The sequence below is a fragment of the Lacerta agilis genome, chromosome 6 (genome assembly GCF_009819535.1).
Source record: "Lacerta agilis isolate rLacAgi1 chromosome 6, rLacAgi1.pri, whole genome shotgun sequence".
Classification (NCBI taxonomy): domain Eukaryota; kingdom Metazoa; phylum Chordata; class Lepidosauria; order Squamata; family Lacertidae; genus Lacerta; species Lacerta agilis.
Genome location: NC_046317.1, coordinates 23,325,051 through 23,339,869, shown reverse-complemented (window position 1 = coordinate 23,339,869; position 14,819 = coordinate 23,325,051). Strand labels below are relative to the sequence as shown.

At 42.0% G+C, this 14,819-nt stretch overlaps 1 protein-coding gene across 3 annotated transcripts in view; it reads left to right on the top strand.

Annotated features, from left to right (window-relative positions):
• The first annotated feature begins 5 nt into the window (after window positions 1-5).
• RPAP2 (RNA polymerase II associated protein 2) overlaps window positions 6-14,819 on the top strand; it is a 55,452-nt gene continuing 40,638 nt past the window's right edge. For 2 of the 3 annotated variants that reach the window (XM_033151603.1, XM_033151602.1), the window contains exons 1-7: window positions 1,030-1,105; window positions 4,265-4,310; window positions 4,429-4,543; window positions 8,009-8,107; window positions 9,337-9,402; window positions 9,883-9,971; window positions 12,654-12,689. In XM_033151603.1, the coding sequence (XP_033007494.1) occupies window positions 1,045-1,105; window positions 4,265-4,310; window positions 4,429-4,543; window positions 8,009-8,107; window positions 9,337-9,402; window positions 9,883-9,971; window positions 12,654-12,689 (512 nt within the window). In that variant the 5' untranslated portion in view covers window positions 1,030-1,044. Of the gene's footprint in view, window positions 121-1,029; window positions 1,106-4,264; window positions 4,311-4,428; window positions 4,544-8,008; window positions 8,108-9,336; window positions 9,403-9,882; window positions 9,972-12,653; window positions 12,690-14,819 lie in introns of those variants that run through there. The other variant, XM_033151604.1, reaches the window with a different exon arrangement.

Below are 14,819 nucleotides of genomic sequence, written 5' to 3'. Positions count from 1 at the left end.
AGAAGCGCCGCCCCACGCGCTCGTAGCCCAACAGCGCCTCGGCGGTTGAGAGCTCAGAGGTGGCGATGGCGGAAGAGAAGCTGCTGTGCGCCGCCAAGGCCAGGAGCCGCCATCGCGCAGGTAAACGGGAGACGACGGCGCTGCACGCGAACACAAACACGCGCACCCCCGTTTTCCTTCCGTGGGCCGTTCCTCCCCGCTTCCTGTGCGTGCGTAGCGAACGGGGAGGGATGAACCAACCGGCGTTCCTCGAGGGGTGACCGCAAGGCGAAAGAATTGCTGGGGGGGGGGGAGGATTGAAGGCGTCGGGAGTGAGAGGACAAAATGCCCCGCATGCCACACACACATCGCCAGACTCCACTACCCACCTAGGGACCCGAGGTCCCGTCAGCCCCCCCCCCCAAAAAAAAATATTTGAGGGGGACAGGCCTCCCCACAAGCTGTTGGGCATTGCCATTCAAATGGTGGGTCTTGTGGTCGATTAGGGCTTACCTGCCCCACCCCCCAGTATTTTATTCAAGTTGGCACCATGGGCATAGCTAGGATTTTTGTTGTTGTTGGGGAAGTTGAGCTTTTGGGGGGGGGGAGATAGCCCCCAAAGTTGTTGTTTTTTAGTGGGTGTGGTGGGCAGAACTACAGTTGATGGAGAATTTTTACTCATTTTTTGAGGATTTACATGCATGCCTGGTGCCCACTAAGTCCACCCAAACTCCTTTTGCTGTGTGCTGCGGTTTTTAACATTGGGCTTGCTTTCCTAGGAAGCGACCACCACTGAATAGGATAGGTCCCTGCTTTTGACAGATGGGGCATAGGTTTGTGCTGTTAAGAGGGCAATTCCCTATAAAGTTGGTTGGGTGGCCACCTGCCAGGGATGATTCATTCAGCTGTGGTTCCTGCATTGCAGGGCATTGGGATAGACCACCCTTTGGGGTCCCTTCAAATTACAGGATTCTGTGCTACGCACCTGCAGTCCTTTGCCAGTTCATCTGGGGCAGGGGAACCTAACCCAACACAGCCATTGGACTTGCTTTCAATTAAGCTCACATGGCTCACGTACTTGAATCAGGCCAGACCGTAGCTAAGCGGAAAGCACTGCATATATATGGTGAGTTAATCAACTTTCCCCCCTCTTGGCGGTGCTTTTCAGTGTTTGCCCATGGCTACATGAGGAGATATGTACAGCACCTCATGAACTCTGCTGTCAGAATACAGCCTTGCCAAAATAAAATGTAGGACCTCAATTTACAAGGGTGGCGTTCAAGGAAATGGCATGGTTTCGTCACGTGAACAGGATTCTCTTATAGTTCATACATGTAAGGTGATGCCCATTTACTTAGGTATAATAAATAGACTCACGCAAACTGTTCTTCAAAATGTTGAAATACTGCTTAGCCTAGTCCTGGCCCTCTAACAGGGGACTGGAACAAATTTTAACCCGTGACACTTTTCCTGACACAGAGATGGAAGGAGAAAGCATCACTTGCTTGAATTTGGCCTCTGAGGCTGCCACTTAAAGGAGCAACACCGGGGCAGAGAGTTGGCAACTCTACCAATGAAGTGATTGGTCCTGTAAAGTATTTCAATTCTGTTTATGTGTGCACAATATAATAGGGGGCATTCCATGAAAAGTGGTCCTGTGGTCTAAAATATTAAAATTAAAGATAAAATTCCCAAAAAAATATTTTATGTAGTTGAAAGTGTATATTTTGTTAAAATGACAATATAATTTGATATAAAGAAAATTGGGGGAGTGAAAATTGGAAATAACTGTACAAGTTCAGAAAGTCACTTTTTAAAATGAAATCTTAATGATGAGTTCATGTTTTTTTAAAAATGCAATAAACATAATAAATAATAAAATATTAACATATATCATAACAAGTATATCTGTTCTGCCAAAAAATATTTGGCAGAAAAGTATTTTTGATTTTGATTAAATTTTGTCCATGTTAAAGTGACTGGTTCTGGCTTCCAGTGTCACACACGTCACAATAAGTTAATATTTTTTATCTAATAATGTAGCCATGAACTTCACCATGCTGAAATTTTTTTTTATAAGCTTATTAAACTTAAAAACACTAAAAAAAAGTTTGGATTTTTTTTGAAAAAAATATAAAAAAATATTGGGCTTTTAAAATTTAGTCACACACGTCACTATTTGTGACGTGTGTGACTGTGACGTGTGTGACAGGAGCATTTTTTTAAAATTAAAAATGCAAATACATGTAAATAATAAAATATTAACATAGATCATAACAAGTACATCTGTTATGGCAAACAAATATTTGACAGAAAAATTTATTAGATTATGATTAAGCTTTGAAGTATTTTGCTCCATAATTTGGCATCAAAGGGCTAAATGTGACTGTGCCATCTTCAAAACATCACAAAAAATTTATGCTCCATCAATATTCATTTGCTGACCAAATATTTTTTTCTATTGGGTAACAATTCACAAATTTGAAGTTGCACTTGCAAGTCAAGGTAAGAGTAGTATGCTTAAAAATAAATAAATAATGTTAAATGTGGAAGGCCTCCTTCCACCTGCCTTGCCCCACCCCCTGGCCCTGGGACTCTTCATAAGGGAGCTGTTCCTGAAAGAAGAACTGTGAGGGGAGATGTGGCTTGGATTTCAGATGAACAAAGAGCTAGAGAAAATTGTCCAAAATTAATTCACTTTGCCAGAGAACTGAATATATTTGAAAGTAAAGTGAATGTGTTCGAATGAACCAATGCAATGCTATTTTTGGTTCAGTAACTGTCAATAAAATAAGGCTGTTCTACAAGTTGTGCAGGGACCCAGGTGGTGCTGTGGGTTAAACCACAGAGTCTGGGGCTTGCTGATCAGAAGGTTGGCGGTTCGAATCCCTGCCACAGGGTGAGCTCCCGTTGCTCTGTCCCAGCTCCTGCCCACCTAGCAGTTCAAAAGCACGTCAAAGTGCAAGTAGATAAATAGGGACCACTCCAGCAGGAAGGTAAACAACGTTTACATGCACTGCTCTGGTTCGCCAGAAGCGGCTTTGTCATGCTGGCCACATGACCCGGAAGCTGTCTGCGGACAAACACCAGCTCCCTCGGCCTAAAGAGCGAGATGAGCGCCGGAACCCCAGAGTCAGACACGACTGGAGCTGATGGTCAGGAGTACCTTTACCTTTACAAGTTGTGCAAACATTAAAGATGATTGCTTTGTGTCTAATTCCACTTTTATGTTAATGTTTATTAATTTGTTAACCTCAATCTGTAAAAAGATAACAATTATCCACACAAATTATATTTTTAAGGGTTTCATTAGAAAAAAATTTCATATGCGGTCACACACGTCACGTTAAATGTCACACACGTCACAGTACTATTTGTTATTTTTTAGCCTTAGTATTGCTACTTCATATTCCTAAAACCCCTCTTTTGGATTTACACATATATGGCTTAATTCTAATAATTTTTATTTCCATGAATGTTACAAGAACTCACAGAAATATTCAAAGAACTTGAGAAGAGAGGGAAAAACATTTGCAAAATGGTCACACACGTCACGCAAAATTAAAAATTTGTATCTCTATTCAGGCAACATAAAAAATATTCCAAATCAAATTAATTATATCTTAAGACATAAATGACAGATGTCAATTAATTGCTTTTGAACCAGCAGTTGTTTTAGGGTCAAAATAATTACAAAAGTACTGAAAACGTTGTCTGAATGTCACACACGTCACGGTGGAATGCCCCATAGCCTTTTAGCTTACCCATCTTCCATCTATGCGTTCAGTATTGCTAATTTGCGCTCCGATGGCCTTCTGTAAACAAGCCTGGGCAGTAAAAAAAAATCACTTTTTCCCACAGTTTAACTGTCCTGAGACTATATGTGATAATGGTTCAAATATATTAATTGGCATTTAGTGGTGTTGGGTATTTGCCTGGACTCTTGTTCTGTAGGGCAAGTAGTCATCTTTGCAGCTGGTAAAAGTTCGTTCTAAAATTACACATGCAACCAAAGACAAATTTCAAAAGTCTCCATATGCTTTATGATGTGCTTCTGCAGTGTACATTCAGCTTTTCCCCCCTTGGTATTTGCATACATAATTATAGAGAACTTCTGTTTCCAGACACCTGTATAATACAATTCACAAACTTATATAGGCAGACACCAATGTAGTAAATGTATTAAAATGTATGAAAGCACACTTTTTGAAAAGAGACTCATGTAAGGTATTCCCCAAATGTCTTAAGTCAATATAATCATTTGTTTGCATGTTATTATTTTTAGGAAATAAACAGTCGAGTGCTTTGAAAAATGAAGATGCTGCACAAAGGTATCATATCTCTAAACATAGCATAGTTAAACCAAATACTGTTAAACCAACAACATCTGCAAGGCCACAGGTTTCCTATACCTTGTGTTATTCATACGGCTAATTTGTTCTCTCGTAGGAAGGCGGCGCTTGAAGCTGCCATTAGAAAGAAGATTGAGGCTGAGCGAAAAGCCTTGCAGGTTGTCGAACGTCTGTTGGAAGAAGATATCACGGAAGAATTCCTTGTGGATTGTGTAGGTCCTCTTTTTCTTGGCAAGTTTTATACTGCTTTGTGTTGTTTGCTGTTACTGTTGGATATGCTTTTGCCAGCCTTCTGTATATCATCTGCACACTCATCCCAGTCCAGACGTAGTTTGCAGATCCTTAGCAATGCACTTCGGTGTTTGTTCAGGAATGAGTCCCACTGTTTTAAATGAGGCTTACTGAATGAAAACATGCTGTGTTCTAGTGCACAAGTCCCATTAAAATAAAAGGTGCATCTTATGTTTGCATTCTTTGTCCCTTCAATTTTCATGCAGAGATGCATATACCTATTAGAAACTTACAGACTATTTGTGGCTAACCCAAGATTCTCTGATTTTAGTTAAATCGTGTAGCTCATTAAGGCAGGGTACGGTATCAAAGTATCATTAAGGGACTTCCGGTTTGGCGCCATCCTCGCCGGTCGGGAGAAACCTCGCGTCCGAGGTTTCTCCGCTGCTGCGAGGGAAGGGGGTGTCGAGACTACGCCTCGACCCCCCAGAAACACCAGGTTGAGAGTCCTGGTGCCTTGGGATCCAGCGGGCCCCCCAGGGTGCCTCCCTTGCTCTCCGGTTAGCCCTAGTAAGGGCTGCCGTGACGAGCGAGGTAGAAGGCGCGGGGGCTGTGGATACACCACTAGCTTCGCAGCGGGAAGTAGCGATACCGGCGGGGGAGAGCGTCAAATTCTTCTTGGATTCGGCTAATTGGCTTTTGTAAGTACCGATCTGGACAAAAGTTTAAAAATTGATTTTAAAATTGGGAAGTTTCGGGAACTCTAAAAACGGAAGTCGGTTCCCTTAACGTTGAAAGAGGAGGAAACAGTGTAATTTTGAATTCCGAAGCAATGTATAGATTTTGTAAATAAGAAATTTCTGAAGCTTGTAAGTTAGCATTGCACCTCTTTGAGACATTATTCTGGATTGCATATGCTTGTTTGATTTTATGGACTTTATTGATCTTATGGATTTTACTGACCTTAAGGACTTTATTGATTTTATGGACTTTTATGGACTTTGAAGATGCCCAAAAGGAAATGGACTAAGGAATTTAAAATAAAAGTTTTGGAACTTTTGTGCAACTTAACAGATGGAATTAACCATTTAAACCAGCTAACGGGGACAGTACCAGCTGCGGACTTAGCTGTGCAGGAAAATGATTTTAGGACCTTTTGTGAGAACTATGAGGAAAAACATAATGAGGAGGAGAAAACCCGAGGAAAAAACGGCGGATACAACCCATCGAGGAAAGGCAGAAAAATTAGGAGGCAGAAAACAACAAGAAGAAAAAATGGGAAAACTGTTGGAAAAAAGAGTGCCTGGTGGAAGGTGGCGCAGATTCTAGTTGTGGAAAAATTTTCAAGGACACATGAGATAAGAATGGAGTACAAACCAGTTTCCCAGGACTGTGGAATTTCGGTACTTGAAAGAGTGGGGGTGGGTTGAAAATCTTTATGAACTTTGTGGAAATTCTCTGGGTATTATGGTATTGACACAAGGTATGGCTAATGGATAATGTTATGGTCTTAAAATGAATGATGAGGTAAAGGGGGGAAGGATTCTTGGTTAAGAAAAAATGAAAGTTTAGAAATACAGTGAGTGTGGAGGATAGTTAAAAAAGAAGAAGAAATAGATTCGCAAATTGGAAAAGTATTCTGCTAGAAATATTAGTAAATGTGAGAAGGAGAGGAAATAGTATTGTGACTATTGGCAATAACTGTAAATTAGGTTTGATTTGGGAGTCAACGGGTGGGAGTCGGGGAAGTCCCAGAAGTTAAGATGATATGTGAATGGTAAGGTGATTAAATTGGCAAATTAGAAGTGTTTACCCCAGTGAGAGGGGGGTCTATCTGGTATGCTCCTCTTGGTGAGAGAAAGGGGGGTTAGAAAAATTTAATCATGTGTTATAAATTGATTGTAATTTGGTTTGTAATTGGAAAAAGTCTAATAAATATTATTTTCAAAGTATCATTAAGGCAGGATACAGTATCAAACAGGAAATAGTGTGACAATCTTGAGGGTGGATTTTTTTTAAAAAAAATGGCACACTGTAGATGGTCCTGAAGTAAGACCAGCTTTTCCCAGAGTGGTACTTGCAAGATTTCCAATCCTAGTAAATTGCTTGTAGTAGAAGTAGAACAGGGCTTAGGAGTTAGGGAGTTCCTTGATCTTTTTAAATGCTACTCTGTACAGTTCAAGCTGCAACCCAATATACATGAATGTGGGAGTAAGTCCCATTGAACAAAGTGGGTCTTACATCTGACTAGACATGCATAGGATTGTGGTGTCAGACAATTGTTTAGATCTCCTCAACCCTGAAAAGAGTTTTGGTCTCTACCAAACAGCCCATATTAATGCCTTCTCTTAGGGCAGGGCATTTTGAGCCCACAGGCTGCATTGGACACTCCACTCCTGCTTTCTTTGCTCCTCTCTTGGAAGTAGCAGGTATTCTGGAAGATTTGAGGGAGTAGCAGATACTACGGAGTCTTATCAGATATTTGTAATCCCATCCAGACAAGCAAGAGGCATTGTCAGAGATCAAGAACATATTCCAGCCAGGCAAAAACACTCTCAAGTGTGAAAAAGTGCCAGCAAGGGGTGTGGCTTGTAGAAAAGGGATGTGGTATGAGGAGAGCTCAAAGGACCAGAGAGAGACAGAGACCTAGAGTTTGCCTCCCACCCCTGCAGGCCTGATGTTCCCCATCACTGCTGTGAGGCATTTTTTCTTCCCCGATTTTGCAGATAGATTCATTGAAGTGGGAAGAGAGTGGCTTTTCTAAGGCTGCACAATGAGTTCATCACAGAGATGAGTCTGAAATGGGAGACTTCCTTATTTGTAACTCAGACTCTTAGTTTTCAGTGCTACGTATTCTGGCAGCCCAATCTGAGGCACCTTTCTTTCGGATGTTGGTGGGAGACTCCATGGATTTCCATGAAAATGACTTCCAGTAAAAACAAACAAAACAACTCATGTTTCATTGCATTTTCAGAACTTAATGTTTCATTCTTTAAAACCCTTCTAAGAGAGTAAGGTACATTGCACTGTTGCTGGGTGACCCTAAGCACATTCAATCTTGCAGCCACCTATTTGGAAATAAACCTCAATGAAGAAAATGCGACTTCTGAGTAATCATAATTACATAGTCGTGCATATAAGCACCACAAGTGATGGCAGCTGGAAGATGTGCATCATTTATGCAAAATATTTTAAGCGGTCTCTGTTCTGTTCCATCCTGCCAGAGGAAAAGCAGTTGTTGCACCTTTGTTTTCATTCAGAAAAAAATTACAGAGAGAACCTAAAAGATAGACTCCCTTTGTCATTGTTCGCAGTTTCTGTTCCTTTTCCAATTTTCTGCTGCTTTGTTTTCTCGAAAATGCTTTTTCCTATTCTAAACTTTTTATTTGTTTTGAGTTTCAAGGCAGTACCCTGTAACTTACATCTGTGTGTTTTCATATTTTCAGGGGAAGAGTATAACACCTCCTCACTATAAGGATGTTGTGGAAGAACGATTTATCATCAAGTTGTGTGGCTACCCCATATGCCGAAAGAGGCTACAGAATGTAAGAATCTATGAGTGGCTTCTTTATATTTCTGCAGTTTTGTACCTGTCTTTCTGTGTTGGAATGTGGTGTCTGATCATCTGAACTTCACTGATGCATGGACAGGAATCATTAGTCGTAGTTGTGTAGATCAGCCTTCCATAAGCGGGTGCCTTCCAGATAATATGGACTGTAACTCCCATCAGCTCCAGCCAAGCGTGGCCAGTGGTTAGGGCTGATAGAAATTGTAGTTCAAGATTCTGTAGGGGCACCATGTTGGAGAAGGTTGGTTGAGAGACAATGGTAAGCTAATTGGCTACATGAGGATTTGAACCCAGGGCTCCACAGCTTTAGGTGATTATTTAATTTATATGCCACTTAATGCCAAAGCAGTTTACAAGAACAAAACCCAATTAAACAAGCATTAAATATAAGCATCCATAATTAAAATGCCCAATTAAAATAAACAGTAAAACAATCTCATCAAAACTTCAACATATAAAGATCCATAATTAAAATATGCAATAAAGCAATCCCATTAAAACAACACAGTAATTAAAACAGGAGACCTGAGTCAAGATTATCTGTTTGCACATTGGCCACCTTTGCCTGTCAGTGAGCTTGGGTGCCCCCTTTCCCTCCCCAATGTGGCCAAGAGGAGGAGATCAAAAGCTTTTGCTTCTATTTTCGACTAACTGCAGCTTAGCATTAGGTTTGAATTCAGACAAAATGTGGTTAGTCTTAACTATGATTTACCCAAACAAGCCAACTTCAAACCTTGGTTTATGAAGCTGGCTTGTTTCAATAAACCATAGTTAATATTAGCCACAGTTTAGGTTTTGGATGTAATGCTAAACTACGGTTGGTCAAAAATGGTCTTGCAGTTCTGCCAGAGGAGCACAAGGCTCATGTACATAACAATGCACCATAGTTCATTGTTGTGTCCAATTCAGGTATTTGGCTTCCCTTACAGAGGCTAAGGATTTGTATTTTTAAAAACTGATATAGCTTAGGTCAGGGGGGGACAGCATGTTGCTCTCCACATCTCAAGACTTCAAATGCAAGCTGAAGTCTTCAGCATTTAAACAAAAATTGTCAGCAGTTTTCAGAAGTGTGGTTTGAGAAGCTCAGTTCAACATAATGTGGTTTGGTCAGTAGTGTTAATTATGGAATATTATTTTAGAGGAGAGGAATGCTAAAGGGAGCACTGACACATTTGCAAAACTGTGTTTGTGATTGTGTTTTTTTAGGTGCCAAAACAAAAGTACAAAATATCAACCAAAACAAACAAAGTGTATGATATCACTGAAAGAAAGGTAAGTTTAAAAGCTGTTTGTTACATTATTGCTTCTTCATTTATTGTTGTTTTGCAAGAAATTGGTTCAGTGTTGCCGAGGGCTCTAGAAGTGTAATGCTGGCTACATGCAAGGTTCTGCTTTGCTATTTCTTGCTGCTATTGGCTTCTTCAGCTCTTTAAGTTCCTTTGCCAAGTACCTCTTCATGCCCTACCAGTTCAGAGCCACAGAAAGAGCAACTCGCAGCATAATGAAGTCAGTCCAAGCTGATTTGCTGAACTTTGTGACACATGACTAGATTGGAACTCAGAGGCAGAGAATAATTGCTCTTGCATTGCATCCGACTTCCTGTTCTTAGCAACTGATCTTAAAATGTTAATAATCTGTATTCAGTATGTTAGCTGATTCTTCACATTCACCAATCTATCAAAGTTTTTATCAAGTTTATATCTTATTTTGTTAAGTATGAAAATGACACTTGCTGTTCTCTTGGGGGGGCAGTGTTTTTGCAGTAACTTCTGCTACAGAGCATCAAAATACTTCGAAGCTCAGATTTCAAAAAGTCCTGTGTGGCTGCGAGAAGAAGAAAGGTAATTGGATAATGTTGTTTGGCTAGGTCCAGGGTTTTGTTCTTGGGCATCATTTGAAAGGAAAACAACACCAAAAACATGCGTAGAAAAATACACTATTCTTTTCTTTTCAGTGTGTTTCAAGATAATACCCTTTGTCAAAAGATGTAGCCCAGGGATGGAGAAGATTTTTTTCCAGCTGGCTAATCAGGTGCAATAGCAGGCTCAAACCCTGATTAACCTCTTAAGCATGGTCAATAATAATAATAATAATAATAATATTTATTATTTGTACCCCACCCATCTGGCTGGATTTCCCCAGCCACTCTGGGCGGCTTCCAACAAAAATCAAATACTAAAATATCACACATTAAAAACTTCCCTAAAAAGGGCTGCCTTCAGGTATTTTCTGAATGTCAGGTAGTTGTTTATCTCCTTGACCTGTGATGGGAGGGCGTTCCACAGGGCGGGCGCCACTAGCGATAAGGCCCTCTGCCTGGTTCCCTGTAGCTTTGCTTCTCGCAGTAAGGGAACCGCCAGAAGGCCCTCGGCGCTGGATCTCAGTGTCTGGGCTGAATGATGGGGGTGGAGACGCTCCTTCAGGTATACAGGACCGAGGCCGTTTAGGGCTTTAAAGGTCAGCACCAACACTTTGAATTGTGCTCGGAAACGTACTGGGAGCCAATGTAGATCTCTCAGGACCGGTGTTATGTGGTCCCGGCGGTCACTCCCAGTCACCAGTCTAGCTGCCGCATTCTGGATTAATTGCAGTTTCCGGGTCACCTTCAAAGGTAGCCCCAATCTAGCTAAACTGCATGACTGTATTTAAAGAGGTGAGGGAGAAACTTGGTTCAGGAAGATCCAGCTAAGGCAGAGGGTAGCAAACCTCTGACCCACTTGCATAAGCCTCTCCATGTGGCCCCGCAAGGCCATTTTGGCCAAGCCATGCCTACGGCCACCCACCCTACACCTGATTTCATATATGTAGCAGATTAACAGCCTGGGCGAATGATTTTGCTAGTGACTTTGAAGCCAGAGTTTTGTCGGGTCTGGGACAGGTAATGGCTGAGTTGAAATGTGGTTTGTGGGCTGATCTGATCAGCAGTGCCTGCCAAGCCATGTACAAATCTATATGCATGTAGGCGTCCAAGGTCTAATGATCAGCTGTTTGTTGGGTCTTGTGAAACCCTTTGGAAAGTGGGAGGCTATGTGTCCCCCCAGGATCTGCCTCCTATTGTGAGCATTAGGTCTGCTCCTTCCAGCTCTGCTTGATCAGGCCCCATCTCAAATCTATCTGTCTTTTTAAAGGCAAGACTACCTTGCCTAATCTTATTAGAGCAGCTGTCCTAATTTTAGCAACAATACCAAAGGGGACTGTGATTCAGGCTTTGGAAACAGGACACATGCCGAATAGACACTTAGAGTAGACCTAGTCAACCTAGGAGGTAGGAAAGGAATCTGACTAGGCTAAAGAGAAAAATTGTGACTTGCAAATAACCAGGTTGCCACTGGGTGTCACCATCTCACAAGGCATGTCCCTATTTGAAGGCAACATGTCACAGAAATACAGCAAAAAAAACCCCAACACCTTATTCAAGGCCAGTTCCAGATAACACATGTGGATATTGATTAAAAAATCAGAACTAATAATCTATTCCTAGGTATCAGTCCTGAATAGATTATTTCTAAATTTCAGAAGTTGGAAGAACATTTTCTTTTTGTGCTTTCAGACCAAAAAAGTAAAACTCTTTCACTTGAATTGCATGAAGTTATTCCGAGATAAGTGCAGTATCCAAACGTATGTTGCTGCGAGGTGCTTTTTTCCATTTAAATGATGCCAGCTTTAGAAACCTGTCCACCTCCCACCCAATAGCATTGCTAAACCCATTGCAAAAAAAAAAAAAAACATTGCCAACACATACAGTCCTTGATCCAGGAATAGTTTCACCCAAAAAGGTTTTTCTAAAGACAAAATAACATGGAGATGAAGACAAGTCCTGACATATCACAAAGTCATATCAGAAAGAGCTGCTGAGCACCATTTTTAGGTATCCTTATGATACTTTAAGGATTTCCCCGCAAAAAACTTTGTAAGCGTACATTTTCACCTGGAGCGGCATTGTTCTTCAATGGCCTTTGGAATTGCCTCCAGCATAATGCTGCCCCATCGCCATCTGTTACCGTTCTTAGCCCAACTATATGAAGATTCAAGTTTTAGTCTTAAACCTGCATTACTAGGGAGTAAGCACCAGTGAAAGCAGCGGGACTTACTTCTGAGTAAACATGCCTAGGATTGTGCTGTATGGTTTTCAAACTTATCCCGGTGCTTCCTATTCATGTGGCTTTAGGCAAGTAAACTTGCAGGTCAGAATTGACCATTAGCAGTGGTTCTCCTCTCCCCAAATTATTGGATCTGCTTAGGTGGGTTAATGTTGTTTACCAGCCTGGATAGCTCAGTTGGTTAGAGCACCGTGTTGATAATGCCAAGGTTGCAGGTTTGATCCCTGTATGGGGACAGCTGCCTATTCCTGCATTGCAGGGGGTTGGACTTAAATGATCCTCAGGGTCCCTTCCAACTCTACAGGTCTATGATAAAGCTTTTAAATCATTGCCCAGACTACTGTAGCTGTAAACCCCAGTTCTCAAATCATTGCTCAAAATCAATTTAATTTCTAAAATGCACTTTGTTTTTTGTTTTTCAAGGCCACCAGACATTGAATTACTGAAGGATGGGGAAAGGTAAGGTAGAAATGGTGGTTTCATTTATGTATCCACAATCTGGTTGAAAGAAGTCTTTGATTTCCTGCTCTCTTCTGTCACACGGCCACGGCTCTTGCCGGCCTGCAGAAAGAGCTGTTTGCCTTGATTGTTTCCCTCTTTTGTGATGGCGAAGGGTCTGTTTGATCTGTATGATTTACAGCTGCCCCTAGTGCTGTGGCACAATCGGACCTGTTGAAACATGACACAAGCACAGTGTTTGCTCTCGGGCCCGAAGCATCGGTGTTTTGTATGTAACTGAAATGGGACCAATTATATGTGCCGAAAGCTTGTTTACATCTTCGGGTAAAATGTCAAATGGGCAGATCCACTGGTTTTGTATTCATTTAAAAGGAGAGAGAAAGCTTTGGCCGGATCTGCAATCTGTGGTGGGTTTTGTGTGTTCGTGTTTCAATGGCTTCATCTTGCTTGGTTTCTAGTGGTCCATACATCGCCTGCATCTAGAGCAGAATGCAGTTTCACAGCAGTTGCTTTTCTAGTATATCACTGGGAGCAGGGAGGATCTGTGTCATGCTTGTTGTCGTAGAAATAGTTGTTGTTTTTACAAAACCCCTTTCTTTACAAATCCAGAAATTTATGAAACTGGTGTTTCTCAAAGGTTCAGTTGCTTAGCTACACTCTATCCCCATGCCCAAAATTACTTTATTGGCCTGAATATAAGACACACCCTAAAATAAGCCACACCTTTAAAATTCAAGGCTTATTTATGGGTGCGACCCGCCTCCCGGCAGTACCTCCCTAAACGGGGGATGGGGTGACAGCTGCTTGGCGCTCGGTGCCCCACTCCCCAAGCCGGCACCGGCACTCGGTTTCGAGTGCACTGCGCACCCGTCATTACCTCCCCAAGCTGGCTCCAGTCGCCCCCCCCTGTTCAGGGCAGTAGTGCCAGGAGGCGTCTGTGCAGTGCTCAGCTCCGAATATAAGCCACACTTTAACTTTTCAGTCAGATTTTTTTGGGGGGGAGTGTGGCGTATATTCAGGCCAATCCAGTACTTCAGAGGGAACGCCTGCCTCCTCATCAGTCTGCCCGTTGGCAGAAAGCATCAATGATCTGGGGCTCTCTTGGTGACGCTGCCGTCAACAGTGAGGCAGGTAGCAACTAGGGAGAGAGAGGCCCCATCTCCATGATGCATTTAAAGCAGTAACAAACCACTTTAAACAGCCATGGCTTCCTCCAAAGGATCCTGGGAACTGTAGTTTGTTAAGTCTGGAGAGTTGTTAGGAAAAACTTCACAAAGCTACGATTCCCACAGTGGTTTAATTATCCGTCTTTCTTTTGAGGGAACTCTGGGACTTGCAGCTCTAAGAGGGGGTCTCCTAACAACTCTCAGTTCCCTTAACAAACTACAGTTCCCTGGATTCTCTGGGGGAAGCTACGACTATTAAAAAATGGCATAATGGTGCTTCTCGGGGTCGTGGGTTTGAGCCCCACATTGGGTAGAGGATTGCTGCATTGCAGGGAGTCCCTTTCAGCTCTACAATTTTATGATTCTGTGAAAAGTGTAGTATAGATAATGACACAGAGAGAGAGAGAGACAGCCTTCTCAGTGGTACTCGATGTAACGCACTACCTAGGAAAGCACACTTGACATGAATGGGAAGACCGTCCGTCTCTTCAGGTCTTTAGTTAATAAATGTGCTTGTTGGTTGGTTTGTTATTAATTTATGGTAGGCATAGGCAAACCCAGCCCTCCAGATGTGTTGGGACTACAACTCCCATGATCCCTAGCTAACAGGACCAGTGGTCAGGGATGATGGGAATTGTAGTCCCAAAACAGGAGGGCCGAGTTTGCCTATGACTGATTTATGGCTTGCCCTTTATATACATGTCTCAAGACATACCATAAAAACAGCTAAAATAGTGACAAGAACAAATTTAAAAACATGAAGATGGGTTTAGAATCAATGCAAAACAAACACCTAAGGCAGAAATCTTTTCACTCAGCTGGGAAAGCCTGTCAAAACAAACGAACAAAAAATTAATCAGTTATTTGCAGAAAATGGGTGCCTTCCATATCTCAACAGGATGCTGTTCCGCAGAATGGGGGCAGCCATCCTGAAAGTTGCTGTGATTCTTTTATAGCTGCCAGA